Below are 25,735 nucleotides of genomic sequence, written 5' to 3'. Positions count from 1 at the left end.
CACAGCACAGCTGCCTCTGCCCCCAGGCACACAACAGCCGGGCACAACAAAGTCCAACGTGGCAAAGCCCAGGCCCAGCATGGCAAAGCCCAGGTGTCACAGGCTCCAGTAACACCATGCATGAGGGACAGACCTTTTAGGTTGCAGGGGCAGGTCTGAGCTTGGCTGGTGGCTCTAATTGTGACACTCCCTGGGTCACCAGAAGGTGGTGCCATGCTGCGAGGCTGGCAGGGGTCTGCTGCCCCACTCCAAGGCAGTGCGCCGGTCACAGCTGTCACCACAGTTGCTCCTTCCACAGAAGGGCAGGGCAGACACCGGACTGGCAGTGTCCTGCCACCAGGAAATGCCCTGCGGCCCCCCTCAGAGACTGAGCTGGCTCCTGCCCCCGCCGGGCAGGGTGAGACTCACGGTGAAGTAGAAGACCTCCGTCTCCTGCTGATTGGCTCTCCTCTTGGCCAGGCTGCCCTTGCTCATGTAGGCGTCGGCGGCGGCGCGCAGGGACTCGGTGGAGCGGCTGTGCTGGAAGGCGTCGGACACGTCGAAGTCCTCCACGGTCAGCATGTCCTGCAGCGTCTGCAGCGTCGCGTCCAGCGTCTTCCGCACCTGCCGGGCACACGCACCCTGCCACCAGCCTGCCCCATGCTGCCCGCGGGCGCTGCCCGTGCACCGGCGCCGCTGCCTGCCTGCCTGCCAGCGGAGCGAGGAGAGGCAGAGGCAGCAGAGGAAGCTGGAGGAGGGCAGGAAAAAGCTGGGTATGAGGAAGAAATTCTTGACAGACAGGGTGGGGGGACACTGGAGCAGCTTGCCCGGGGAGGCTGTGCAGATGCCCAAGGCCAGGCTGGATGAGGCCTGGAGCAAGCTGGGCTGGTGGGAGGTGTCCCTACCCATGGCAGGGCGTTGGCACTGGATGAGCTGTGAGGTCCCTTCCAACCCAACCCACTCTCTGAACCATTCTATGACTCCACACCTGAGGAGCAGAGTGGCAGAGACCATGTGTGATGGATGCCAGGCTCAGCAGCGCTGCCCAGGAGGCCACACATGAGGCCCAGGGCACCTCTTACCTCCTCATTCTCGATCTTGAGGGTGGCGAGGCGCGACTGCAGCTGGTGGTACCGCATCAGCAGTTCGGTCTGCACCGGCTGCTGGGCACTGACCTGGCACACCTGGCACAGGGCAGACAGGAGAGACTCAGTGGATTGTGCACTGACCGCAGGCACACTGGAACACCTCAGTGACTCCTCCAGCACCCAGGAGCCCCTCACGGCCCCCAGGGAGGCTCCATCACCCAGGTTCCCACGAGCAGAGCCCTGGAGCCAGGCCAGCACAGGGCCTTCCCCACCCAGCATCTGACAGCTGCCCTCTGAAGCCCCCCAGCTCCACAGCACGGACCTGCTGGACAGCTCCTGAGAGCCAGGGCACAGCATCCATGACTGGGAGGGATGCAGGGCAGACTGGGAGAAGCCCTCACAAGCCCAGTGCCCCCTTAAAAGAGGAAATGCCACCAGCAGCCTAGGGCAGCACAGGGGGAAGGGCTCAGAATTGCTTTGGCTGGGCTGAAGAGCAGGAGGGAGCCTGCCCAGGCACCTCTGGAGCCCCCCAAGGTGGGTACAATACAATGGCATCCTCTCGTGGGGCAGTGGTGGAGTGCCCCACGCTGCAGTCACCGATGCCTTGCCAGGGTGCCAGGCCAGCACGCCCTAGAGAGCTGGGGGCGGCGCAGCCCGGGGGTACCTGGCAGGCTGGCACGAGGGGGCTGTGAGCCAGTACCTCATCGCCCATGTGGGGCTGGAACTCGAACTTGAGCGGGGGGCAGAAGACCTGGTTGCAGAGGTCCATCAGCGTGTGCTTGTCGCTGCGCGCGTCCAGGCTGTCCACGGCGCTCTCCAGCAGGTCCAGCCCCTCGTGCCGAGATGTCTCCAGGTTGTACTCGGCCGACAGGTAGGTCCGGAAGGTCCGAGCCAGGCTGGCATGGAAGCCCAGGTCACAGCACTGAGGGACACCGAGGAAGGGCCTGGTCATGCCCTTCCTTGTTCTGCAGGGGGGGCGAGAGGCACCCCAAGGAGCTGTGCGTCCAGAGCAGCACCAGGGGCAGCTGACGCTGCTCGGCAGAGCCATTCAAGGCAACGAGAAAGAGGGCCGAGGGAGGAGAGGCACCAAGGCACCTGGGCAGCCTGATCCAGCTGGAGGTGTCCCTGCCCAGGGCAGTGCTGGGGTCCCCATCCCTGGAGGGGTGTCACAACTGTGATGTGGTGCTGAGGGCCATGCTTAGAGGTGACTTGGCAGCACTGGGTAAGGGATGTCTGATCTCAAAGATCTCCTCCAATCAGAGTGATTGTCTGGTTCTGTGACTCTGGCTTTACCCTCTATGAGGAGCTCCACAGCCCCAGGGCACTCCCTCCAGGCAGCATGGGTACAGCTGGGGGATGGACATGCCATGGCACACCCTGGCCTGCACCAGCTCACTGTCTGAAGGCTTCAGACATCATGGGCAGAGATGTCCCAGGCAAAGAGGGCTGGGGGTCACAGGGATACCTCCAGGGGAGAACCAGAGGGACCATGTGAGACCCCTGCCTGGCACAGAACTCATCTCACACCGCACACCTTTGGATGCTTTGCTGCCACGCAGATGGAGGAGGGAGCGGGAAATCTCCAGCGCCTGAGCTGCAACCAAAGCCACACCACAGGGGCAGCTTCCACCCCGGTGCTGTCCCACCAGCACCACCGCCAGGACCAGCAGCACAGCACAGAGCTGCAGAGAAGATTGCTGGTGGCACTTGGAGGGCCCCAAACAGAACGCCTGGCTGGCGTTTCAGAGGCACCTCCAGCGGCTCCGCAGCACCCCAGGCACCGCCACGCTGAGGCAGCAGGGCACGGGAAGGGATCTGCATCAGACCCTGTGCTGGTGGACTCGAGGTGAAAGATGGAACCTCAGCCACTGCCACGAGAGCCCCAACCACAGAAGCCATCTCCTGCTCCCTGCCAACCTGAAGAGACAACTCTCAGCTCGGATCAAGTCAGGCTGGGAGCTGTGCTGGGGCTGGGCTGCACGCAGCAGTGACCCTGCCACAGGCTCTGCTCTGGCAGATACAGAGCCGAGCCCCCTGCTCCTGTCTTCTGCAGCAGTGAAAGCACCCAGGGAGCACTGAGGGGTTCTGCAGGAGCCATGGAATGGGCACAGCCCACCAGGTGCCCTGCTGGAAACGCAGGCAGCAGGGCCTGGCACAGAGCTGTGGGGCTGTGCCAGGGCACAAAACCTCCCCCTAGAGCTATGGAGCTGTGCCAGGGCGCAAAACCTCCCCCTAGAGCTGTGGGGCTGTGCCAGGGCACAAAACCTCCCCCTAGAGCTGTGGGGCTGTGCCAGGACACAAAACCTCCTCCTGCAGCTCCAGGAACCAAAGCCTCGCACACCTCCAGGGATGGGGACTCCACCACCTCCCTGGGCAGCCTGTGCCAGTCCTTGACCACTCCTGCAGCACAGAAATTGTTCGCGACCTCCAGCCTAAGCCTCCCCTGGCACAGTTCCAGGCCATTATTGCCACTTGACTACAAAACCTACAGAGACCTCCATGAAATTCCATAAGGAACACACAAGGAGGAGAGGAAAAGAAAACGCAACGAGAGAAAGCAAAACCTCAAAAGCCTTCACCCCCCTGCTGCCAGCTCCAGCCCCAAGGGCATTTTCTCACCCCTCTCATCCCTTTGATGGCAAATAAATCAGAGCTCCCACTCAGCCCCCCCTGCCCTTTCATCCGGTGAGCCAAAGCCTTGGATGTCAGTTCGGCAGGGCTAGGAACACCCTGCAAGGGCTGCAGGCAGCTGCAGCAGCAGCCCCACACCCTGCAGCTCCAGCAGGCTGCTGGGCACAAGAACGCCATGCAGGCAGCCACAGACGTGTCTGCAGCACAGCACCCACCGCAGGGCGGCCCCAGAGGAGGGGCTGGGGCTGCAGCAGCTCACTGCTGGCCAGGACACCCAGTGCAGTGACCCCAGCGCAGCGACCCCAGTGCACTGCAGTGACCCCAGCACAGCGACTCCAGTGCACTGCAGTGACCCCAGCACACCACAGTGACCCCAGTGTATTGACCCCAGTGCACTGCAGTGACCCCAGCGCAGCGACCCCAGCACACCACAGCGACTCCAGTGTATTGACCCCAGTGCACTGCAGTGACCCCAGCACACCACAGCGACCCCAGTGTATTGACCCCAGTGCACTGCAGTGACCCCAGCACATCACAGTGACCCCAGCACAGCGACCCCAGCACACTGCAGTGACCCCAGCACATCACAGTGACTCCAGTGCACCGCAGTGACCCCAGCACAGTGACCCCAGCGCACCGCAGTGACCCCAGCACATCGCAGTGACCCACCGCAGTGACCCCAACTTGGGGACAGCAGTGGGCTGAGACAGAAAACGTTTAACACAAAGCCAGGTGGAAGAGAGAGGAGCTCAAACCACTCCACACTCCAGCAGTGACCTTCAGGCATTGCCCAGAAGTGGGCAGAGCTGCTCCCTCCCCTCAGGACTAGCAGAAGTGCCAGCAGGAGGGACAGACAGACAGCTTCAGCGGGGAGGGCAGTGGGGAGGGCAGCGGGGTGGGCAGCAGGGGTGGGCAGCGGGGGAGGGCAGCGGCACTCACGTCGATGAGGTCGGAGACGTCGTGGATGTAGTACTTGCTGACGGCGGCGTTGGCAGCGGCCAGGTTCAGCAGGTAGTCATTCCTGGCCTTGGTGCACTTCAGCTTGTTCTCAGAGTACTTGGCCTGCCTCTGAGGAAGCAAAACACAGCGTCGGGGCACAGGGCAGAGGCTGAAGGGACCACAGGGGGCTGGAAGGGACCTTCAAAGGTTCAGAGACTGAGAGAATCACAGAATGGGTTGGACTGGAAGAGAACTGAAAGCTCATCCAGTGCCAACCCCTGCGATGGGCAGGGACACCTCCCACCAGCACGGCTTGCTCAAGGCCTTGAACACCTCCAGGGAGGGGCCATCCACAGCCTCCCTGGGCAACCTGTTCCAGTGCTCAGCTCTCTCCAAGCACAGGGCTTCCTCCCCGGAGAAGATGGGATGCTGTTCTCACAGCTGCCCTTGCAGCAGGGCCCCACAGCACCACAGTGGTGGTGAAATCGCTGTGGGTACCTGCGCCAGGCTGGAGATGATATCAGAGCATTCCTGGGACCATCAGCCATCGTTGTGCACAGCTGCACCCTCTCCAGCTGTGCACCTGGGAGGTTCTGGCACCCCTCAGAGGGCCAGATGCTCCCCCAGGAATGCTGACACACATTTGGATCTGAACCAGATCCACACAGCTGGACCCAAGCAGAACTGGCCCAGGGGCCCAGGCTGTGAACTGGAGAGCAGGACCTGGCTCACAGAAGGCTTCAGCAGAACAGATGTGCTGGGGCCTGGGGCCTTTGGCCCGAAGGGTGAGCACAGGAGGTTAACCCTTTCCACTCCTGCTGCTGCTAGCCCAGGCTGGCTTAGCACGGCAGGCAGGTCCTGCCTGGGGAAGCTATTGCTTGCTCTCCAAAACGAAGAGGAGAGCTCTGGAGGGTGTGCTGGAGCTGGACTGGAGTGTTTCATCTGGCTGGAGCCACCAGGCTGTGCAGGCAGCAGCTCTGCTGCTCTGCAGACCCAGCCCTTTGCCTGCCCCTGGCAGGGACCTCAGGACAGCCACAGTGCTCCAAGTGCCCTTCTGGCCAAATCGGCAGCTGGTGGCAAACAGCAGGGCCCAGAACACAGAGAGCCTCCCGAGCTTGACCCCAGCCTGGCTGCCCTGCCCTGCCCTCACCTTCTCCTTCATCTTCTCAATCTTCTTGACGGAGCTCCTGCGCTGGGGCCGCTCCTCGTGCCGCAGCAGGTTGACGCTGATGTCCCCTGCCTTGTTGAACTGCTTCTCCTCCTGCTTCTCCGCCTCCTTCAGCTTGCTCTCGGCGCTGATGCTCTCGGCATGGTACATGTGGTAGGTCTTCATCACCTGAGGAAGGAGCAGCCTCTGAGTCGCCTGCCCCGCGGGCAGCTCGGGCAGCAGCGCTACGCTGTGGCAGCCTGCAGCAGCCGCAGCCCTCCAGGGCTGGCCGAGGCCACGGTGGCGTTCGGGACAACAGAGGGAGAAACTAGAGCCCATAAATCTGATCTCATCGCTGGCCCTGTTCTCACCTGGCACAGGGCTGCTCTAGAGCTGTCCTTTCACCCAGTGCCAGGCAGAGAGGCTCCTCTGGCATGCCCTGGCCAAAGAGCTCCATGTGTGAGAGAAATGAGAAACGGCTCCCAGTGCTCTGCAGCTGGGGTAAGAGGCTGCAGGACAAGAGACTGGGAGGAGGCCAAAGGCAACCCGAAGCCCCTTTTGACCCAGCCTTAAGCTTGCACTTGCTAAGCCGACCCAGCAACTTAACCCCTGCTCTGCCACCCTGGCAGTGCGCCCATCTTGACGGCAGGAGAGCTATGGTTGCCAGGCGGGAGTTTGTCTCCTGCCACCACTCACTGCTCCTCCTGCTGCTGTGGCAGGCACGGGCACTGCCAGGGTGGGCTGCAGCAACACCTCGGCCTTTAAAGCCAAGCTCTGAATGGATGCTGAGCCAGGGCCAGGAAAGCCTCCACAGGCACAGCTTCTGCCACAGCCTTCCTCTTCAGATACAACACCCCCAGGGCACACTGATGGCTTCGAGGGAGCTGGCAAGAAGAGCACATCTGCTCTTCTCCCTTGATGCCTTTAGTCACCTTGTCCCCTCCTATCATATGCCCTCAGGCTCTGGATGTTTGCTTTCACATTGTCTTGACAAGGCAGGAGATGCCTGACATCATGCTGAAGATCTCAGGCAGAGCTCCTGAGGAAGACCTGAAGGTCTCAGGCAGAGCTTCTGGCACCACAGCAATGGGGCCAGGCCAGGCTGGGGGGGTTCATGCCTCAAGTAGTTAGAAGAGCAGGGCCCCGGGGAGCAGAGGCTCTGCACAAGCCTGCTGAAGGCAGTGCAGTTTTCCTGGCTGTGCTTCAGCTGGATGAGGCTGGGCTGAACCTCTGACCCCTGCTCCTGTCGGGCACCAGTGTCAGCTGCAGCCCAGTGCCACCAGCCTGCACCAAGGTGCCAGCCTGGCAGCTACAGTCTGAGGCAACTGCAGGGAACAGCAGGGGCTGGAGTCTGGCTTCTGAGCTGCTCCACTTCACCACCCTGCACATCCAGCACAGGCTGGAGCCACACAGCTCAGCCTACAGCTCCTGCAGCCAGCATCACAGGACACAGAGAGAGAACAGACAGCTTCTGGGGGGTCCCCAAGGAGACGACACTAGAGGGCTTGGCTGAGCCCTCCTCATCCTCACCTGCTCCATCTTGTTGTGAACACCTCAGAGAAGGTGCAGAGGTCATGCAGTTCAGCTGGGCTGCAGCGAGAGAGGCTCCCCCAGCACCCACCCCCACAGTGGGGAGCAGAATTACTCTGCATGTTCCTGCTTGGCACCACAGGCACTTGAGACCTCAGCACCCTTCTGATCCTCAGCCTGGCCTAAGGTGTCCCTGAGGTGCTGTGCCTGGCCTGGGAGCACACAGGTAGTGCTCTCTGGTCTTGCACCTCCCATGCTGCTGTAATTAATCTTCATTAGTCACCCCCACGGCCTGTGACCTTCAGCCAGCAGCGATGCACACCCAAACCTCACCCAGGCCCTTTGCCCCGCCCTGGCTGTCCACCCACAGGGCAGCTCCCACACAAACCAAAGCTGGCAGAGAAAGGTGCCTGGCAGAATCTTCCAGCAGTATCCCTGCTGCTCTGCTGGGGGTGCTGAGCCCACTGCAGCCTTCCTGACCAGCAGGAGACAGCAGCAGAGCAATTGCCTGGGCTCTGTGCCCCACCACGGGACAGACCCCAGACTGCTAAACCAAGGCAGGAGGAGCAGAGGCTGCTGCTGCCCTGCTGGCAAAGCCTGTGCCCTGCTAACAGCCCCCAGCCACGGTGCCCTTGGAGCAGGCAGGAGCAGCTGAGCACACCAGAGCCAAAAGCTTAATGTGCTCCCCAGCAGGGCCATGCTCTGCCACTGTCTCCAGGCCACCAGGCTCAGGTGAGCCAGCCAGGTTTCACTCACAGACTGGCACTGCCAACTGCAAGAATGACTTTGGAGCTTTTAGCACCTAGGAGAAAGCAGCAATCATGGGAAGGCTGAGCTGGGTCTGAAGACAAGGTGGTGCTGAAGGCCCAGCAGGTGAGAGCATTACGGACAGCAGGGAACGCCCTGGGCCATGCCTCAGCCACCTCCACTCACACCCAAGTGGTACAGCTCTGTGCCACAAGGCACTGCCAGGGCATGGTGTCCACAGCAGGCCCCTGGGAGCTCCTCCTCTGCTGCCAGCACATTGGTGAGGAGTGGGACACTCAGCAAAGGCAGGAGGAGCAGAGCCCCCCAAGCCCAGCAGACACTTTGCTGCAGCCAAGGCCTGGCAGGCTGGGCAGAGGCAGCTCCCTACTCACCGTGTAGAGCTCATTGGTGACCTTCAGGAGCTCTTCATGCATCTGCAGGCCAATCTCCTTGCTCTGCAAGACAAAAGCAGCAGAGTGGGGACTGTCACAGTGCAGCACCTCCATGCACTGCAGGTAGCAGAAGAGGTGATGAGATTCTTCCCAAGTGGCTGACCAAAGGTCCATGGAAGCTCTCCAGTGCTGCCAGAGTGCATGGCACCAGCAGAAGGCACAGTCTGGGGGCACTGGGCAGGTGGTAGGACAGGGAAGCAGAGAGGTCTTCTCTTTCCTTAGCCCAAGTGACCAACCTGATGCTGACAAAGCAAAGTCCTTGCCCCAGCCCCTCCAGCCCTGTGCCCACACAAATGCTGCTGACCCCCAACGGAGTCTTTCCCACCCACCTCCCTGAGAGCAAATCCAGCCCTCTCCTGCCTGCAGGGTTCTTCTCCTGCCAGTGGAGCAGGAGGACCTTGATAGCCCAACTGGCTCCACCTCAAACACCTCCATCCCCTGAGAGCTTTGCCCGCTGCCAAGTGGGACACTGGCACTGCTGTGCCCTGCAGTGACCAACCCCAGGCACACATTCATCCCAGGTGGTGTTTTTCAAAGCAGAACAGCCCCGAGACGAGAGGTGCCCCAGGAGCTCTACTGACACCACACTGCCCCATGGAAGCTGTTTCACCCCCCTGGCCCGGGGGTCTGCAGCATCTCCCCAGGGAGGGTCTGGTTACGAAACAGCCTCACTGCTTACATAACACAGCTGCCCACCCGAGGAGGAAGCTCTGCCAGCACAGGAGCTCGTGGCACCCTCCCCCTGCACCCTGCCTGCTCTCCCTCATCACCACTCGGTGCTTCCTCTTCTGATGACAGGCAGGAGGAAGCCAGGGCAGGTGCCCACCTCTCACGGCAGGTCTCGGGCAGCTGCTAAGAGCTGAGGCTGGCTGCAGACCGATCACCTCCTGCAGGAGCCCAGCAGCTGCCTGCTGCTGCAGCTGTGCAGCCACTGCCTCCCTAACTACAGCCCAAATCTCTCCGGCCCAGCAAGTGCTGATTACAGCCTGAGGAGCCTTTGAGCTAAGTATAGGCACCACCCCCTGCCAGCAACCCCAGACCAACCCCAGGGCACTTCCTGCCCATTGCCACAAATAGCTCCCCGGGTCGTGCACACAGGCAAGGCAACGTCCCGCAGCTGCTGGGCTGGCTGCCTGCAGCAGCGCACCACACGGGCAACTCTGCTCAGCGCAGCTGCACCACAGCCTTGAAGTTCGGCCTCAGAACAAGTCAGAGGTGAAAGGCCAGGGGGGGCAGCAGGACCGCAGGGCAGCAGCACCTTGTGCCCAGCGAGCACCAGTGGCTAGGGGTCAGCTGGGAGCCAGGCTCAGGCACTCTGCAAGAGCCCAGCTTAGACTGGAGAAATTCTTGAGAGGAAGGGTGGGGAGACACTGGCACAGGCTGCCCAGGGAGGCTTGGATGCTCCCTCCCTGGAGGTGTTCAATGCCAGGCTGGATGAGGCCTTGATCAGCCTGGGCTAGTGGGAGGTGTCCCTGCCCTTGGCAGGGGTTAGCACTGGATGAGCTTTAGGGTCCCTTCCAACCCAAACCATTCTAGGACTCCATGATTCCAAAGCCCCACCTGATGTGCTGCTCCCATTCTTACATGGGTGAGGTGCCAAGAAGATGCCAATTAGCAGAAGATGCCAAGTACCTGCAGCCCCAGTCCCTCGCCCTTCCCGGAGGCAGCAGCACTCACAAGCTGGGCTCCAAAGCTCCCTAAGGCAGCACAGAGGAGCTACCAAACGCAGGCTGCCCCCGAGGTGTGCCCATAACCCGAGTGATGCAAGGTAGGGTCTGCCAAGTGGGTCTCAGGCCCTGCAGGACTGCAATCACAGGGAGCAGCTCGGCCTGCCCTACTGTGTCACTCCCTGCCCAGAGCCCAGAGCCCTCTCTTCTCTCCCTGGGTGGTGGGGGAAGCCCAGAGGGCATCCTGCTCCCCTCCTCCACGTCCCAGCGCTGCCTTTTAGCGCGCCTGTGAAGCCCCCGGGGGCACACTAATGCGAAGCCCAGCAGGAGGGCTGTGCCCCGCCTGGAGCAGACCCCGGCCCCTGCCCACCTTCTTGAAGAGCCTGACGACGTCGTCGGCCACCTGCGCCAGGCGCACGCTGACGTTGTTGAGCAGGATGTCATTGAGCGTGGCATGGTCGCGGCTCTCGCGCCGCGTCTGCGTCAGCACCAGGTACCAGCAGTTGACAGGGGACAGCAGCTGCTGCTCCTTCCTGGGCACGGGGGACAGCAAGCGGGCAGGTCAGGGCAGCGAGTCCACGGGGCAGGGCACCGCAGCACCTCCGCGCTGCCAGCTGCTGCGGACCCCCAGCCGGACCCCTCCCAGACCACTGGCAGATGGCACAGGAGAAGAGAGATCCTTCCAGGAGCTGAAGGGGGCTACAAAAAAGCTGGGAGGGACTTTTTAGGCTCTCAGGGAGTGACAGGGCTGGGAGGATGGAGCAAAGCTGGAGGTGGGGAGAGTCAACCTGGAGGTGAGGAGGAAGTTGTTGAGCATGAGTGGTGAGAGCCTGGCAGGGGTTGCCCAGGGAGGTGGTTGAGTTCCCATCCCTGGAGCTGTTTAAGGCCAGGCTGGATGAGGCTGTGGGCAGCCTGCTCTAGGGTAGAGTGTCCCTGGCCATGGCATGGGGGTTGGAACTGGCTGATCCTTGTGGTGCCTTCCAGCCCTGACTGATTCAATAATTCTACATCCCTGGCAACCCCTCCCAACGCTCCCCAGGCAGCCAGCTCTGCTGCTTTCCCAGCTCTGCACTGCTCAAAGAGCTGCACTCCCCTTTCAGGAGCCATGCCAACTGCTGTGCCACCAAAGAGTGCTGCACAACATGTTCCACAGTGGCCAGGAGGTGCCTTGTGCACAGCACAGACACCCTGTGCACCATGGGCACTCACTACAGCCTTCCCCCAAGTCCCACTGCAGAGGCAGCAGGCACTGGGGTGAGTGACTTGGAGAGTCCCCAGAAGACTCAGGGCATCCTCAGATCCAGCTCATGCCCATTGACACCCCATCAAGGGGCATCCCGAGCCCCTGACTCGCCTGAAAGCCAAGGCTGAGCAGAGCAACTCTTCTGAGGGAAGCTTCAGCAAACACTTCACGGCTGGTTGGAACTCAGCTACCCTGGATGCTCATCTCAGCACCCAGAGGGAGCTGGCGGCTCCCTGCCACTGCTCCTGCTTGGCAGCGCAGCTGGGCTGGAGAGAGGCTGCCCTGGAGCACCTGCGCACAGCCAGGGCTGTACAGCTGCCCGCAGCAGGCAGAGCTGCACACAGCTCCCCCACCCAGCTCCTGCTGCCTCCTGCTAAGCTTTGTTTCATAGTATTTGCCCTCTGTGTGTGCCAAGCTCCAGCACCCCTGGGCTGTGTGCAGAGAAAGCAGACAGACAGCCCTGCAAACCCTACAGCCCAGGAGGCCTCCAGGGGCTGCTTCCAAGCCCCAGGCTGCCTCTGTGTGCAGTCCCTGAGAGCTTAGGGCAGGGCTGCCTAAAGCAGCCAGGGCCTGTAGCTGGACCCAGCATTGTCTGGGCCACTGAGGCAGGGCCTGAGTTGAGGCTCTTCAAATAGACCCAGGGAGCCTGCCCCCTTTCCAGCCCCTGATTCCTGTCCAGCTTGCACTGCTCAGAGAGGTCACTTGATTTGGGCAGCACAGGTCAGTGCTGGTGGGGTGGAAGTCCTGGGATAAGGCATTGCCAGGTGGTTCACAGACTCCTGGAGTGGGTTGGAAGGTACCTTGAAGATCATCCATTTATTAAAGACTGAGAGGGGATTGAATCAATGTCTGTAACTATCTGAGGGCTGGGGGTCAGGAGGGGACAGGCTCTGCTCACTGCTCCCTGGCATAGCACAAGCATCAGTGGATGGAAGCTGCAGCACAGGAGGTTCAGCTCAATACAAGAGGGAACTTCTTGACTGGAAGGGTCCCAGAGCCCTGGCACAGGCTGCCCAGAGAGGTTGTGGAGTCTCCTTCTCTGGAGCCTTTCCAGGCCTGTCTGGATGTGTTCCTGTGTGCCCTGAGCCAGACTGTAAGGTCCTGCTCTGGCAGGGGGGTTGGGCAGGATGATCCCTTTGGGTCCCTTCCATCCCTGACATCCTGTGAGCTGTGATCCGGTGCCAATCTCTGCCATGGGCAGGGACAGCTCCACCAGCTCAGGCTGCTCAGGGCCTCCTCCAGGCTGGTGCTAAGAGCTGCAGGGAGGGGGCACCCATGGCGAGGGAGGCCCGTGTGCCCCGGCTGGCGGCAGCAGCTCACCTGAAGTGGTGCTCCCGGGAGCCGCGGACCTTGGAGGAGAAGCGCTCGGCCAGCTTCTCCAGGCTGCGCGAGTACTCCAGCTCGATCTCCGCCTTCCTGCGGAAGAACTCCTGCAGGTCCTGCAGCAGCTGCAGCCGCGACTCCGACTGCTGCTCCAGGCATTTGAACTGCTCCACCAGCTGGCTGCGGATCTCTGCGGGCACACACAGGAAGGACAGGGTCAGCGGCGGTGCCCAACGGGGGCTGTCCCCTCCCGGCCTCCAGGCAGGCACGACCAGAGTGGGCTCCCGTGCCCCACAGGGGCATCCCGGGCTGCCTAGAGCCGATGGATGCCTCCCCCAGACCAGAGCCGGGGGATTTCCTGCCCTGACTCACCTCGGGAGCCGGTTCTTGGTCACACAGCATAAGTGCACAGACAGCAGCCCTGGGAGCCGTGCCACTGCCTCCTGGAACTGGAGAATGCTGCTGCTACCACCCTGGCACGGAGCTCCTGGCTGCCTCGGGTTCCCCCAGCCTCTCCTTCCCTGACAAGCAGCCATCTGAGCACTCACCGAGGGCTGACCATGACCTGAGGGAAGCTGCCCTGGAAATGCCAACTCCTGTCACCCCCAGCGCTGCTGGGCTAACTGCAAATCAAACTCGCCTTTGGCTCAAAGGCTTCTATGGTCCTTCAGCCCTTGCAGACTCCAGCTCACAGCACCCCTCAGGCTTTAGGCCCTTCAGCTGCTGTGGCAGACAACCCACAGGTGCCACAGTCTTTGCCCGAGGGCATTCAGCAGAGTCCAACAGGGATCGGTACTGACTGCCCTGCCTGTGCTGCCCACTCTTACTGTGGGGTTTGTGACCCTCTGTCTGCACACAGTTCATATGCTGCAGGGCAGCAGAATCCCTGGATCCCAGGCATTTCCATGCGGAAGCCCCAGCCCAGCCGAGAGCCTGGCAGGACTGCCCCAGCCCCGGTGGCACTGGGATTGCATCCTCTGGCAGTGAGCGAGCTGCTCTGCAAGTGAGTTCTCTGCAGCACCCCCGGGCTGCAAGGCTCCTGTCCCCAGGTGCTGGCAAGGGCCATGCTCCATCAGCCACACTGGAAACCACCCCCAGCAGCAGGGCAGTGCCGATCCTGCTGCTCTGGAAATGCCTTTCCTTACAAACAGCAAACATCTAAACCAAGCCTAGTTGTGAACCATTAAGAGTGAACAACCCCAGGCTGAGCAGCAGAAGGTGCAGTGGAGGTGTTCCAGGCCAGGCAGGGGTTAAAACTGGATGAGCTTTAAGGTCCCTTCTGCCCAGCCCACTCTGTGACTCTCTAAATGGTTCACAACTACATCTGCTGCTGCTTCTGCCTCTGCCACCCGAGGCCCAAGTGGCACCGGAGAGGAGCAGAGGCACTTGCGTCTGCTGTCCCCTCAGCAGGCTGCTCCCAGCCCCGCAGCTCCACGTGGCTCAGCTGGCTCCCTGCAAAGCCAGCTCGCAGCAGAGGGGTGACTGTGCCAGGGCAGGACGAGCTCCTGGGCAGGCTGCAGAGCTCACGTAAGGACAAGGCACCAGGAGCTCAGGATGGGCTTTGTTAGAGCAAGCCAGTGCGCTCCAGCCGGCCAGCGGTGCCGAAGGGCAGGGGGAGAAGCCTGCGGAGCTCAGGCTGCAGCGTGAGGCACCACAGGAGCCAGCTCTGCGCCAGGAGGGGCACAGCCTAAATGGGCATGCAGCAGTGCTGCAGCCAGCACAGCCGTGGGGCTGGGAGCCCCACATGGCCCAGCCCCACCAGCTAGTCCACAGCTGGACCCCCCACAAATGAGAACCCTCCCCCTCCTCACGGCGCTGGGGGTCCTGCACACCACCCCCTCCCCAGCTCCCCCGGCTCCAGCTGCTCAGACAGTGACAGACAAAGGCAGAGGTTTCTCTGGCAACGGAATGAAAGCTTCTAGAGTCGTCCTCCTCCCTGGGCACAAGCAGGAGGCAGAGACAGGGACAGCTCCGCTCTGCGCGGGGAGGGGTGGGGTCAAGGGCAAAGAGAGACATCGGAGCAGGCGGAGGCTGCTGCCAGGCTGAGAGCAGCCCAGCGACACTGCTGCTTTTCAGGGGAAGCTCCTGTGTGCCTTTAATCCACAGCCTAGGAGGGCTCAGTTCTAATCCCAGCCCAGGGGAGCTCCTCGGGAGCCAGCCCAGCCCAAACACAGCCAGACCAGAGGCAATGCCAGGAAGCAGCCCCAGTTTTGCCTCAGAGCCCCCCCGGTCGTTGCTGCCCAGGCTGTAACACAACCTCTCAATTCACAACCACGAGAAAGGGAACTGCAAGTACGAGATCAGATCCTGACCTGGGTGTCTCCTGCCCTCCCGAGAACCCCCCGCCCTGGAGGAAGCCTGGGGGGCCCTGAGGGCAGCGTCCCTGGGGAGGCGACGCATGGAGGCACTGTGCAAGCCCTGACTCACCAGGGCAGGCAGGGTCAGGAAAGCACCACGCTGGGCTTGCTGCTAACCCAGCTGGTTTCTGCAGCCTGCCCCATCCCTGCTCGTTCACCCCTCACTCCTGGGGGCTGTAGCCAAGCTCTGGCTCCCCTGCAAGCCTGGAGCTCCTCATGGGCTCCCCACCCTGCCTGAAGGGAAAAAAGCAACCAAGCCATGAAGAAAAAATCCATTTCCAGATGGCTACTTGCAGCAGTCGCCAAGCAGAGGCATCCTCCCCTTCGGGTAGCTCCGGCACTCCTCCCTTTGTCCTCTTTCACAGCAATATTCAAGATGCAAATGAAAGTCACCAAATCTGAGCAGCAAAGCAACCAGAGTTTGCCGGAGTTTGCCGTGGTGGCTTTTGTGCAGTGAGAACACAGGGCAGAGGAGCACTGCCCCGAGAAGAGCAGGTGCTGGCAGCAGAGGTGACCTGCCCCAACCCTTTCACATTGCAGCTGGAAGGATGAAAGGAGCCTCCAAACCCAGCAGAACTCCACACCAGCCTCTGGTGCCCATCACGAGACTACTCCACCAGCAGCAAGGCTGCTGCTCCATTTAAGCCTGTCTGGAAGGTGCTGGAGATGCTCAGCCCCACCAGGAAAAGAGACTGCTGTGCCCTGGAAGCATGCTGGAGAGTACAAGAGGTAGCAGAGGCACCCTTGGCTGCTGTGCTCCCACAGCCAGAAAGCTCTTCTGATGTTGCCCACTGACCAGGGAAAGCAGCAAAGGGAAATCAGCTCTTAAATCAACTTCCAAACTGACTCAAAATGTCCCTCCCCAACCAGAGAAGTGAATTCAGATGTGGACAAACCCCACCCAGACAAACCCATAAGCAAAGGCAGGCCTCAGGTGCAGGTGCTGCACACGGGGGCATGGGCTGGGACATGGCAGGGACAGGCAGGGGGGACCGTGCCCCAGAGCCCCCCTCAGACAGCAGCTGTACGCAAAACTCACAGCAGCACAAGGGCCAGCAGCGATGAGGGGGCATGAGGAAGGCAGAGATCCACAGCAGCCAGGTGCCAAAGCTGAGGTCCCCAGCAGCAGCAGCTTGGGCAGGAAGCATGGAGAACAAAAATGAAGCCCAAAGTCACAGTGAGTAGTTGAGAGCCCTGAATCCCTCGCCCACCACTTAGCTAGGCTCAGGAAAGCAGGGATGGAGTCCACCCCAAACCACCCCCATGATGACTCCAGGGCCACTGAAGGCAGACCCCAGGCCAGTGCAGCAGTAGGAACGTGTCCAGACCTCCTGGTAACAGCCCTTCAAACACTGCTGGCTGCAGCAGGCTGCAAGCAGCACACAGCAGCTGGGATGCTGCTGCCTCCAGTGCTGCTGCCCCATCAGGAGGAGGACACACAGCTGTGAGACTGGGTCCAGGAGAAGCCACAAAGATGCTGCCAGGGCTGGAGCAGCTCTGCTGTGAGCACAGGCTGAGGGAGCTGGGGGGCTGCAACCTGCAGAGGAAAAGGCTCCAGAGGCATCTCAGAGCTGCTGCCAAGAGCTGAAGGGATCCTGCAGGAAGGCTGCAGAGGGACTTGTGCTGAGGGGGTCTGAGCCAGGCCAAGGGCAATGGTTTGGAGCTGAGGCAGAGCAGGCTGAGAGTGGAGCTGAGGCAGAAGCTGTTGAGTGTGAGGGTGGTGAGAGCCTGGCACAGGCTGCCCAGGGAAGCTGTGGCTGTCTCTTGCCTGGGGGTGTTCAAGGCCATGCTGGATGAGGGCTGGAGCAGCTGAGTCTGGCTGAGAGGTGTCCCTGGGCATGGCAGAGGTTGGAGATGAGCTCTGAGCTCCCTTCCAGCCTGAGCCATTCCATGATTCTACAGACAGAGCCAGGCAGGCAGGAAGCCCACAAGGAGTCAGCTCAGCTGAGGCAGCAGCCAGCCCGGGGCTGTGTGCGGATGGCAGCACTGCAGGACGTGGTGCCCAGGCCAGCCCAGGAGCCTGCCTGGCCAGCAGGCACCCAGCCAGAGCCAGCTCACAGGCAGAGGGCACCGGGAACCTGTCTGCACACAGCAGTGCCCAGCACAGCCCAGAGCTCCCCTGCCCACACAGCAGCACTCTCTGAGCTACCCTCCCCACGGGCATCTGGGGTACTGCTGGCACTCAGCAGCTTTGCTTTGCCCACCCTGCACTGCAGGGACCTGACAAGTTCTCCCAAGCTGCTGCTCTTCCCTTCCTCTCTGTGCCTGTCACAGGGCTGCTGTGGTGGGGAGGCCCTGGAGGGTGTCCCTGGCCTTTTCTGTGAGGCCCCCACACGTGGCTGTACCTGGGGTGGTTATTCTGTCTCCTTGGCACAGAGCTCAGAGGTAGGCTCACCTCGCTTGGCAGGCGTTGGAGCCGTGTCTGCTCCCAGCAGCTTTGCTGCTGCACCCTGCTGAACGCCAGCACTGCTGCTGGCTGCTCTCTGCAGAGCAAAGGAAACATCAGAAGATGCTTTTCTGCTGCCTCATCTCAGCCCCCGGCGCTTGGCTGGCCGCAGCAGTGACCTGTGCGGTAAGCCACAGCTTGGCAGTGCAGGTCAGCCACATCGCCAGCTCCCCGCCTGGGGAGGGCGTGGGTGAACATCTGGACTCTGGCTGCACACAGGTATCTCCTCCTGCAGAGAGGAGGGAGGGCAGCAGCTTGGGTGAATCTGTCCTTTAGTCCTCTTCCTAGGTTCTGTGAGGTTGGGCAGCCAGCTGAGAGCAAAGGGAGGAGAAGCATGAAGCATGCTGTGAGCCAGGGACCCTCAGCAGCCCAGCTCTGCCTGCTGAGCTACGGCCAAGCTCCACCTGGGCTGAACTGGCCACGTCTGTCCCCACAGCTGCCTGTAAATCTCCACGGCCCAGCACACCCAGCACTGTGCTGATGCTCCGGGAGGGGTAACTGAGGGGACTGGAGGGGGAGGAATCCAAGCACACAGCAACACAGACCTGGGGCTGTCTGGGCTGGTTTGAAGCAAAGCACACTTTGAAGAGATCCATTCCAAGCCTCCAGCATCCAGACACTGCTGGCAATCCTCCTTGGGGATGTCTTTGGGGCATCTCTGCCTGCACCAGCAGCTCATCCTCACAGCCAGGAACCCTGCCCAGGTGAACTCCATCCCCGGCTGCTTTCCAGGCAGGAAAGGGACAGGCAGGCGAAGGAGCTGGCCTCAGTGGGTTCGCTCCTCCTCTGTCCCCGGCGGCAGAAAGCAGCCCCTAAGAGCCAATGAAAGCGCTGAGGGGGAGACAGGTAGGTCTGCCGTGTGCCGGCCGGGGAAGGACAAAAGGAAGCCTCCCCGAGCAGGTGGTGAGTTCTGCCCCAGAGAAAAGCCATCCTCTGGCTGCTCTCCTGGCACCGGCTGCAGCAGCTCCAGAGGCTCCAGCCCCGCTCCCTCCAGCTTGAGGCCGGAGTTCAGAGGAGGCTTTGTCTGCCGGGCCGCTGGAGAAGCCTTTGACACCCTGAATGCCCCTGGCTGGCGTCAGCAGAGCTCCGTGCTGGGACCATTGAGATGCAAAGGAGAAGGCATTCAAAGAGGCAGGAAGAAAGGGCTGCAGCAGGACTGTGACTCAACCCTGAGCCCCGACAGGGATAAAGCAGAGGATCGTTAAAAGGCCTCCCCAGCACCCTGCATTCCTTAGTCCAGCCATGGAGAGGTCTCACAGCTCAGCGAGGTGCCAGGAGCTGCTCAGCTCCTCAGCATTTGCTGATCTGTGTCTAACCTAGTTCAGTGCCAGGCTGCAGCAGGGCCTGCTGCACCTTCCCACCGCCCTGCAGAGGGATTGTGTCAACAGCACCCGGCAAAGAAAGCAGCGGCTGAGGGGAGGCAGCCTGCGAAGGGCTTTCCGCAGCAGGCAGGAGCCAGCCAAGTCCTTCACAACCATCCCCATCTCATCAGCTGCTCTGCACCTGGAGCGCATTTCAGGCTGCAGTCAGCTCAAGCCGAGGCCAGAACACATCCTGCTGCCATCACTGGATGGTGCAGCTGCCAGCACGAGGGGCAGACCCTCCCCCTGCTTGCCTCACCTCAGTCACCAGTCCCTGCCACGGAGCATACCTCGCCCCCAGAAAGGGCACTGCCTGCTGCCCCAGCAGTCACAGCTGCTCACCAGTGGGCCAGACACAGACAAACACCACAAATGCAAACACAGCTCCAGCCTGCTCGAGTGCCACTGCCCCTGCCCCGCCCCAGCACAAGGGCCGTGGGGCTGCAGAGGAAGCGATGCAGCAGGGACACTGCTGATATGCACCGAGGAGCTGTGGCCTCTTCCCGAAGCACCTGAGCAGAAAACGTTGCCTGCAGCGCCAGCTCTGCCCAAACCCAGCTCTCTGCCGGTGTCCTCCAGAACACAGCCCCCAGCTGCACTCCCCGGGCATGCACACAGCCACAGCTCCTGCAGAGCTCCCGGAGGACTCTCCCTGCCTTGCCGCCGGCCTGCCGGGAGGGTGGGCACAGAGATCCTGCTACTGAGCACCACCTCACACAGCCAACACCTTCCCCCCTCCTGCTCCCACTCAGACCTGAGAACTGTGACTCTTGGAATTCTCACCCCTTCAGACAGGGCAAATCACGAGGCTGGAGGCTGGCTGAGGTGCCAACCAGAGAGAGCCACCTGTTTAAAGCAGTAACAACAGCACCCTGGCAGGGCGACACAAATCGAGATCTGAGGTCTTGAGCAACCTGCTCCAGTGGGAGGTGTCGCTGCCTATGGCAGCAGGTTGGAACTGGATGAGCTTTGAGGTCCCTTCCAACCCATTCTTGGAGTCTATGAACTGCTACTCTCCTATAGCAGATCTCACCTCTATTCAAACCCCTACTCAGTGCCACCTGGAATGTGCCAGCCACTGCCTAGCCCACCCCAGCTCTGGCATTCCCACCAAGGCCAGGGTCACCGGGCATGGTGGGACATCCTTGAGCAGGCTGTGCCCTGCACAGCACTGCTGGCATCGCCCTGCTCCCAGCCCAGCCTGTGGGGCTGTGCCTCGCACCCCAGACACCTCACAAGAAGCCCAGACGCCCCACGCTGGTGACCTGCAGCAGCTCTGTTTCAGCAGCAGCAGCTTAGTGCCAGGCTGAGGAGGGTGCCCTCAGCCCCGGTGGTGCCGGCTGCAGGCAGGGGGGAGCCGCAGGCAGGGGGTGCCATGCGCGGCGCATGCGGCAGGGCTGCTGCCTGCTTCCCTGGCAGCCTCCCCCCGCGGCAGATTGCTAATTGCTGCTGATTGCTGCTCTGCTAAAATAAGCTCTGGCTGCAGCCTGCGGGGATGGTGCAGACTGATGGATCGCCCGCCCCAGCCCCAGAGCATGCAGGAGAAGGCAGCCACTGGCAGCCCTCACCGTGCCACTGCCACCCCACTGCACACCCTCAGGCTTCAGCTGTGACCCCGGTGTGGAGACTCAGCGATGCCAGGAACACCCTCCACGGCAGAACGCCCTGCAGCTGCAGCAGGGCAGGTGCTGGAAACACCTCTGGAGATCACCCAGTCCAACCCTCCTGCCAAGGCAGGGCCACCTAGAGCAGGTCACACAGGAGCACATCCAGGTGGGTTTGGAAGCTCTCCAGAGATGGAGTCTCCACAGCCCCTCTGGGCAGCCTGTTCCAGGCCTCCAGCACTCCACTCTTAAACTAAGAAGTTCCTCCTCATGTTCAGATGAGCTTCTGATGGTCCAGTTCATGCCCACTGCCCCTTGTCCTGTCCCTGGGCACCACTGAACAAAGTCTCCTGCCACCCACCCTTGAAACATTGATCAGCATTGCTCAGCTGCCCTCTGGGCTTCTCTTCTGCAGGCTCTCAGCCCCAGGGCTCTCAGCCTTTGCTCCTCACAGAGCTGCACCATACCCCTCAGCATCCTCCTGTCTCTGAACCATCCACTGTGCCCATGACCATCCCCACATTCAGCCCAAGCCCTCCATGACCACTGCTGCCCCTGCTCTGCTCTGGCACCAGCTCCTCCGCTCCCTGGTTCAGGAGGATCAGGACCCTTCCCACCCACCAGACTGCATGGTGCTACCCTCTGGCTGCCAGGGGGAGCAGGGGAAGCTCCAGTGTGAAGCTCCTGAACTCTTTATTTCCAAGTTACAGGTTCACATAAATGGGTTGGAAGGGACCTGAAAGCTCATCCAGCTCCATCCCCTGCCAAGGGCAGGGACACCTCCCACCAGCACAGGCTGCTCAAGGCCACTTCCAGCCTGGCCTTGAACACCCTCAGGGAGAGGACATCTACAGCCTCCCTGAGCAGCCTGTGCCAGTGTCTCACCACCCTCACTGTCCAGAATTTCTTCCTCCTCTCCACTCTCAGTCTCCCCTCTGCCAACTCAAAGCCATTGTCCCTTGTCCTGACACTCCCAGCCCTTGTCAAAAGCCCTCCTCAGCTGTCCTGGAGTTCCTTCATGTAGCAGAAGCCCACTAGAAGGTCTCCCCAAAGACACACAGTTGGCATGCAGGTGGACACTGCCACCACCCCATGCCTATGGGGGAGCTGTCAAACGTTCTTGCAAACCTCAGGCCCCCTCCACAGCCAAGGGCAGGGCTTGCAGGACCTACCTGCAAGGCCACCAACCCTCACCCTGCCCAGTGGCACTGCTCTGGTGAACATCCTTGCTGCTGAAAAGGCAACAAGAGAAGACCAAGCCCACAGAGAAAGGCCCACGGGGCACCAAAGGCAGCTTCTCAGGAAGGGAAGCACCCAAGGAGACAAACACCATGCCCCCTGCACCAGCTGCACTCTCCACGTCGTCCCCCCCCCGAGCTCTTTGCCAGGGCAGCTGGCACTGAAACATCACTGCCCTGATCCCAGCCAGCTCTAGGCAGCCTGCTGCTGCCTGGCCTCTGCAGCCCTGCGGTGCTGGCAGAGCCTAACGAACAGCACAGCCGCAGCACAGCTCAGCCTTCGTCCCTCCCCAGCTGCACCCCCAGAGCAGCTGCAGAACGCAGCCCGGCAGGGCCATGCTCAGCCCCAGCCCCCAGCTTGCCCAGACAGCTCCCTTCCTTTCTCCCCCGCTGCCTCTGGCTGCAAACACATTCCCAGCCCGAGGGACTGGCCAGAAATACTCCCATCCGCACGCTGCCTCCCTCTGCTCCGCCGCACTGGCCAGGCTGCCTGCACACATCTGGCCTCTCCCTGCCTCAGCACCCCTTGGTGCTTGGCTTCCCGTGCCCGTGTGCCACTGGGCTGCCCAGCCGCAGCACACCGCCGGGGCACGCTGGGGGCTCTGCGGCGGTCACCCCTCCCTGCCACCTTCATCCCCCGGGAGCCCCGGTGCTCTGTGCCTGGCAGCATCGAGGGAGCAAGCCCTTAACCCTCCCATTCCCAACATCCAGCAGACCTGCTGCAAGCACTGCTGGCCCGGCAGGAGTGCTGCTGAACAAGCAACACTCACTGGAGCCCAGCAGAGTCTTCTCCAGCACCTCTCCTGTTTTCCCTCATCTGCCTGCCAGGAATCATTACAAGACTCCATGTCCCACTTTGTTTACTAGGGCAAGACTTCAATGGGATCCACCCTGCAGGCACTTCCTTGGTTCCACAGCAAACTGCACCTCTGCTGCTTGCTGCTGCCCTGGCTCTGAGAGCCTCCTGAGGGTGCTCAGGCCCCAAACCCTGCACCCACAGCTACTCATCCTACATCTTCTGGTTTAAAACTCCGCTGCGTTAAGGACTCAGCTGCTGCTGTGAGCTCTCCTCCCAAGCAGTGCCGAAACGCAGCAGCACAGACTGGCCCTGAAGCCCGCGGAGGGGGGACCCGGCCGCAGGTCCCCTCCAGCACCTGCAGAAGCCAAGCCCGAGTCAGCAGCTCTGCGTTTCCATCGCTACGCAGAGGAGCCAAAGGAGAGCAGCCACCTAACTCCACACTGTGCACCTCGAGAGCACCTCCCCGCAGCCAGCTCTGCCCCGAGTTCTGCGCTGCTCCCACAGAGCCCCAGCCCGGCAGCAGTGGTGCACCGGAGCTGTTCCACGCTCCCTGGGAGCCAGAGGAGTTTTGTCTCAGCAAGCCGAGACGGTGGGGCTGGAGCTGCCGAAGCTCAGCGAGCACCAAACCAGCACAAGGTCACTTTTCTTCTCCTCCAACACGCACGTGGCCTGGAAGCCTCCATCTCCACTCCACTGCTCACTCTGTCCTCTGACCTAAGCTTAACTGTGCCTTCTCCTGCCCTTCTGCACACATTACTCACTCAGGATCCTTGCCTGCCCAGGCACTCTCATCTCATCACATCACGCCTGGCCTCCAGAGCAGCCTCTGCCCAGCTGTACCCCAGAGCAAAGCAAGTGGGGAAGGATTCCGAGGCCACATACCTCATGTGACACCAGGCTCTGCATCGCCACTGCTGAGTCCTAAGCCTGGCAAGGCCAAGGGCAATCTGGAGACAGCAACACTGAGCAGCACTGCACAGACGTGACCCAAGCCAGCACCCAGGGCCAGCTGTACCATCAAAGCCTTCACCCCATCAGAACCATGGAGACAGAGGACCTCAGTGCCCATCCCTGTGGCCAGGGACAAGCAAGACCTTGTTGTCCTCACAGGTTTCCTGCACTCCCTGGTAACAAAAGCACTTGAGAATCTAAACCTGTGTGTGCAGGAACAGGCCAGCAGCTCTCCGGTGGCAGTGACATAGCACATCTTCCTCTCCACCCCTCAGCTGATGGCTGTTTCTTCTTGAGAAGAAGAGTAGGAATGCGCCCTTGAGGTGAGCAGCAGACTGACCAGTTGGCATTTGGCAGCAACCACACAGATGCAGGATGGAGGCAAAACCTGACTGTGGCTCGACGTCTCCTGCACAGCCCCACCACGTTCTGCTGTGCCTCACCGAGGGGTATCCACCATTCCCTGCTCCCCCTGTCTGCCTCCCAGCAGCAACCTCAATTGATGCGAGCTGGTACAGGGTAATTACTCCTGTGAATAATTAGTGCATGCTAATAAAGGCAAAGCAGCACCCAAGGCTCGGTTCTGGCAGCACTGACAGCTCTTGCTCACCCACTGAAGGCTGACAAAGAAGCTGCATCCCCACTGCAGGGGGACAGAGCAGAGCTGCTGCCCCAGGCCTGCAGCAGGATCTCACCACTGACTCACCAGGCTGCCTAGGGAGCGACTCCAGGCCCCGTGCCTGGCCCTGTTCAAGGCTCTGAGCAACCTGCTCTAGTGGAGGATGACTCTGCTCATAGCAGGAGGCTGGACTGGATGAGCTTTGGAGGTCCCTCCCAACCCAACCCATTCTCTGATTCTATGGATTTCCAAATCCTGCCCTGTAAACATAGCTTCTGCCACGGACCTGCAAGGGTGGGAGCCACAGCCTGGACCCCAGCAGCAGGACCTGCATCCCCACTCCAAAGGCTATGGCCCTGCAGCAGGACACCAACCCCACACAGTTCCCAGGCTGTGGCTGTCTAGGAAATCACAGCTGATGGGCAGTGGTGGGCAGGAGCACAGCCTGCTGCCTGCCTGCAGAGCCTGCCTGCAGAGCCTGCCTGGGCACCATCACCTGTGCAAGCAAGCTCACAGCTCAGAGCTGCTCAGATTTAAAGTTCCTGCCTGTATGATCTTAAAAGCTGTTCTCAGCAGAGGGATGGTTTGGGTTTCCCTCTTACAACACGAGCTCTACACCAAGCTTCATCAAAGCATCTCACAGCTACCTGCTGACACAAAGCTGACCTTGCTCAGAGGCTGCTGACACCCACCCAAGCCAGAACACTGCTTCAAGGAGAACCAAAGCACCCAGCAGGACACCACAGCCAGGCTGGGTGAGACCTTCAGCAACCTGTGCTGGTGGGAGGTGTCCCTGCCCAGGGCAGGAGCTTGGAACTGGATGAGCTTTAAGGTCCCTTCCACCCCAACCCATTCTGTGATTCTTCTCCAGGAAGACTTTCTGCCCAGCACTGCAGCCTGGTGAGGTGCCCCTGCAGGGCAGCTCAGCCCCCTGGCCTGCCAGCCAGCCGCTCCACAGTGCCCTGAAAGCCTCGGTCAGGGGTTTCAGGTGCAGGGCCGCGCCAGTGGCTGCCCCTCTCACCTGGCACACAACTGCACTCAAAGGAACATTTGACCTCCCTGGAGCAGTTCTCCTCTTGGTACCCCTGTGCTGCACCCCCCCAGGCTCAGGCTTGGCCCAAGAGCTGATGGGTTCCCTTCACAAGGTGGCCTCCCAAGGCCACACCGTTCTGACCCAGCCACCACAGCAGCCACAAAGAGGCTGCCTTGGACACCAGGCCAACCACATGAGCCAGGCAGCCCTGGCACTGCTGCCTGCCCATCTGTGCACCTCCAGGAGCAGGTTGCAGGTGCAGAACCCTTCAGCCATCACTCCAACATCTACCCAGCAAGGCCAGCAAAAGCATTCATAGAGCAGCAGTGGGTGCCAGGGGCGATGCTGGCTTCCTCCTAGCCTCTAAGCAAAGCAGGGACACTTCAGCCTACCTGACTCTGGTCCTTGGTCTAGCACAGGATGGCACAAATGCCAGCCTGACCCACAGGAGAGCTCCAGCAGGCTCAGCCTGGATCCGCTGTGCACAGGAGGAATGGAGGAAGCACAGCTCGGTGTCTTCCTCGGCAGAGGGACGTTCTGCTCAGCCTGGGCAAGACAGGAGGCAGCCATGGGCACAGCCC

General features: G+C 61.3%; 1 protein-coding gene across 6 annotated transcripts in view; it reads right to left on the bottom strand.

Annotated features, from left to right (window-relative positions):
* Nucleotides 1-25,735, bottom strand: part of SRGAP3 (SLIT-ROBO Rho GTPase activating protein 3) — a 61,224-nt gene that overhangs the window by 19,472 nt on the left and 16,017 nt on the right. For 5 of the 6 annotated variants that reach the window (XR_010305136.1, XR_010305137.1, XM_064156130.1 and 2 more), the window contains exons 2-9: nucleotides 12,744-12,936; nucleotides 10,551-10,713; nucleotides 8,454-8,516; nucleotides 5,788-5,973; nucleotides 4,638-4,766; nucleotides 1,768-1,989; nucleotides 1,062-1,163; nucleotides 409-603 (exon numbers count right to left, since the gene is read on the bottom strand). Coding sequence is in view for 4 of the 6 variants with exons in the window: in XM_064156130.1 (XP_064012200.1) it covers nucleotides 409-603; nucleotides 1,062-1,163; nucleotides 1,768-1,989; nucleotides 4,638-4,766; nucleotides 5,788-5,973; nucleotides 8,454-8,516; nucleotides 10,551-10,713; nucleotides 12,744-12,936 (1,253 nt within the window). In the remaining 2 variants the exon portion in view is untranslated. The remainder of the gene's footprint in view (nucleotides 1-408; nucleotides 604-1,061; nucleotides 1,164-1,767; nucleotides 1,990-4,637; nucleotides 4,767-5,787; nucleotides 5,974-8,453; nucleotides 8,517-10,550; nucleotides 10,714-12,743; nucleotides 12,937-25,735) is intronic. The other variant, XM_064156132.1, reaches the window with a different exon arrangement.

This window comes from Pogoniulus pusillus, chromosome 16, assembly GCF_015220805.1.
Source record: "Pogoniulus pusillus isolate bPogPus1 chromosome 16, bPogPus1.pri, whole genome shotgun sequence".
In the NCBI taxonomy this organism is placed as follows: domain Eukaryota; kingdom Metazoa; phylum Chordata; class Aves; order Piciformes; family Lybiidae; genus Pogoniulus; species Pogoniulus pusillus.
Note: the sequence above shows the minus strand (reverse complement) of the source record. Positions and strands in the feature narration are given on the sequence as shown.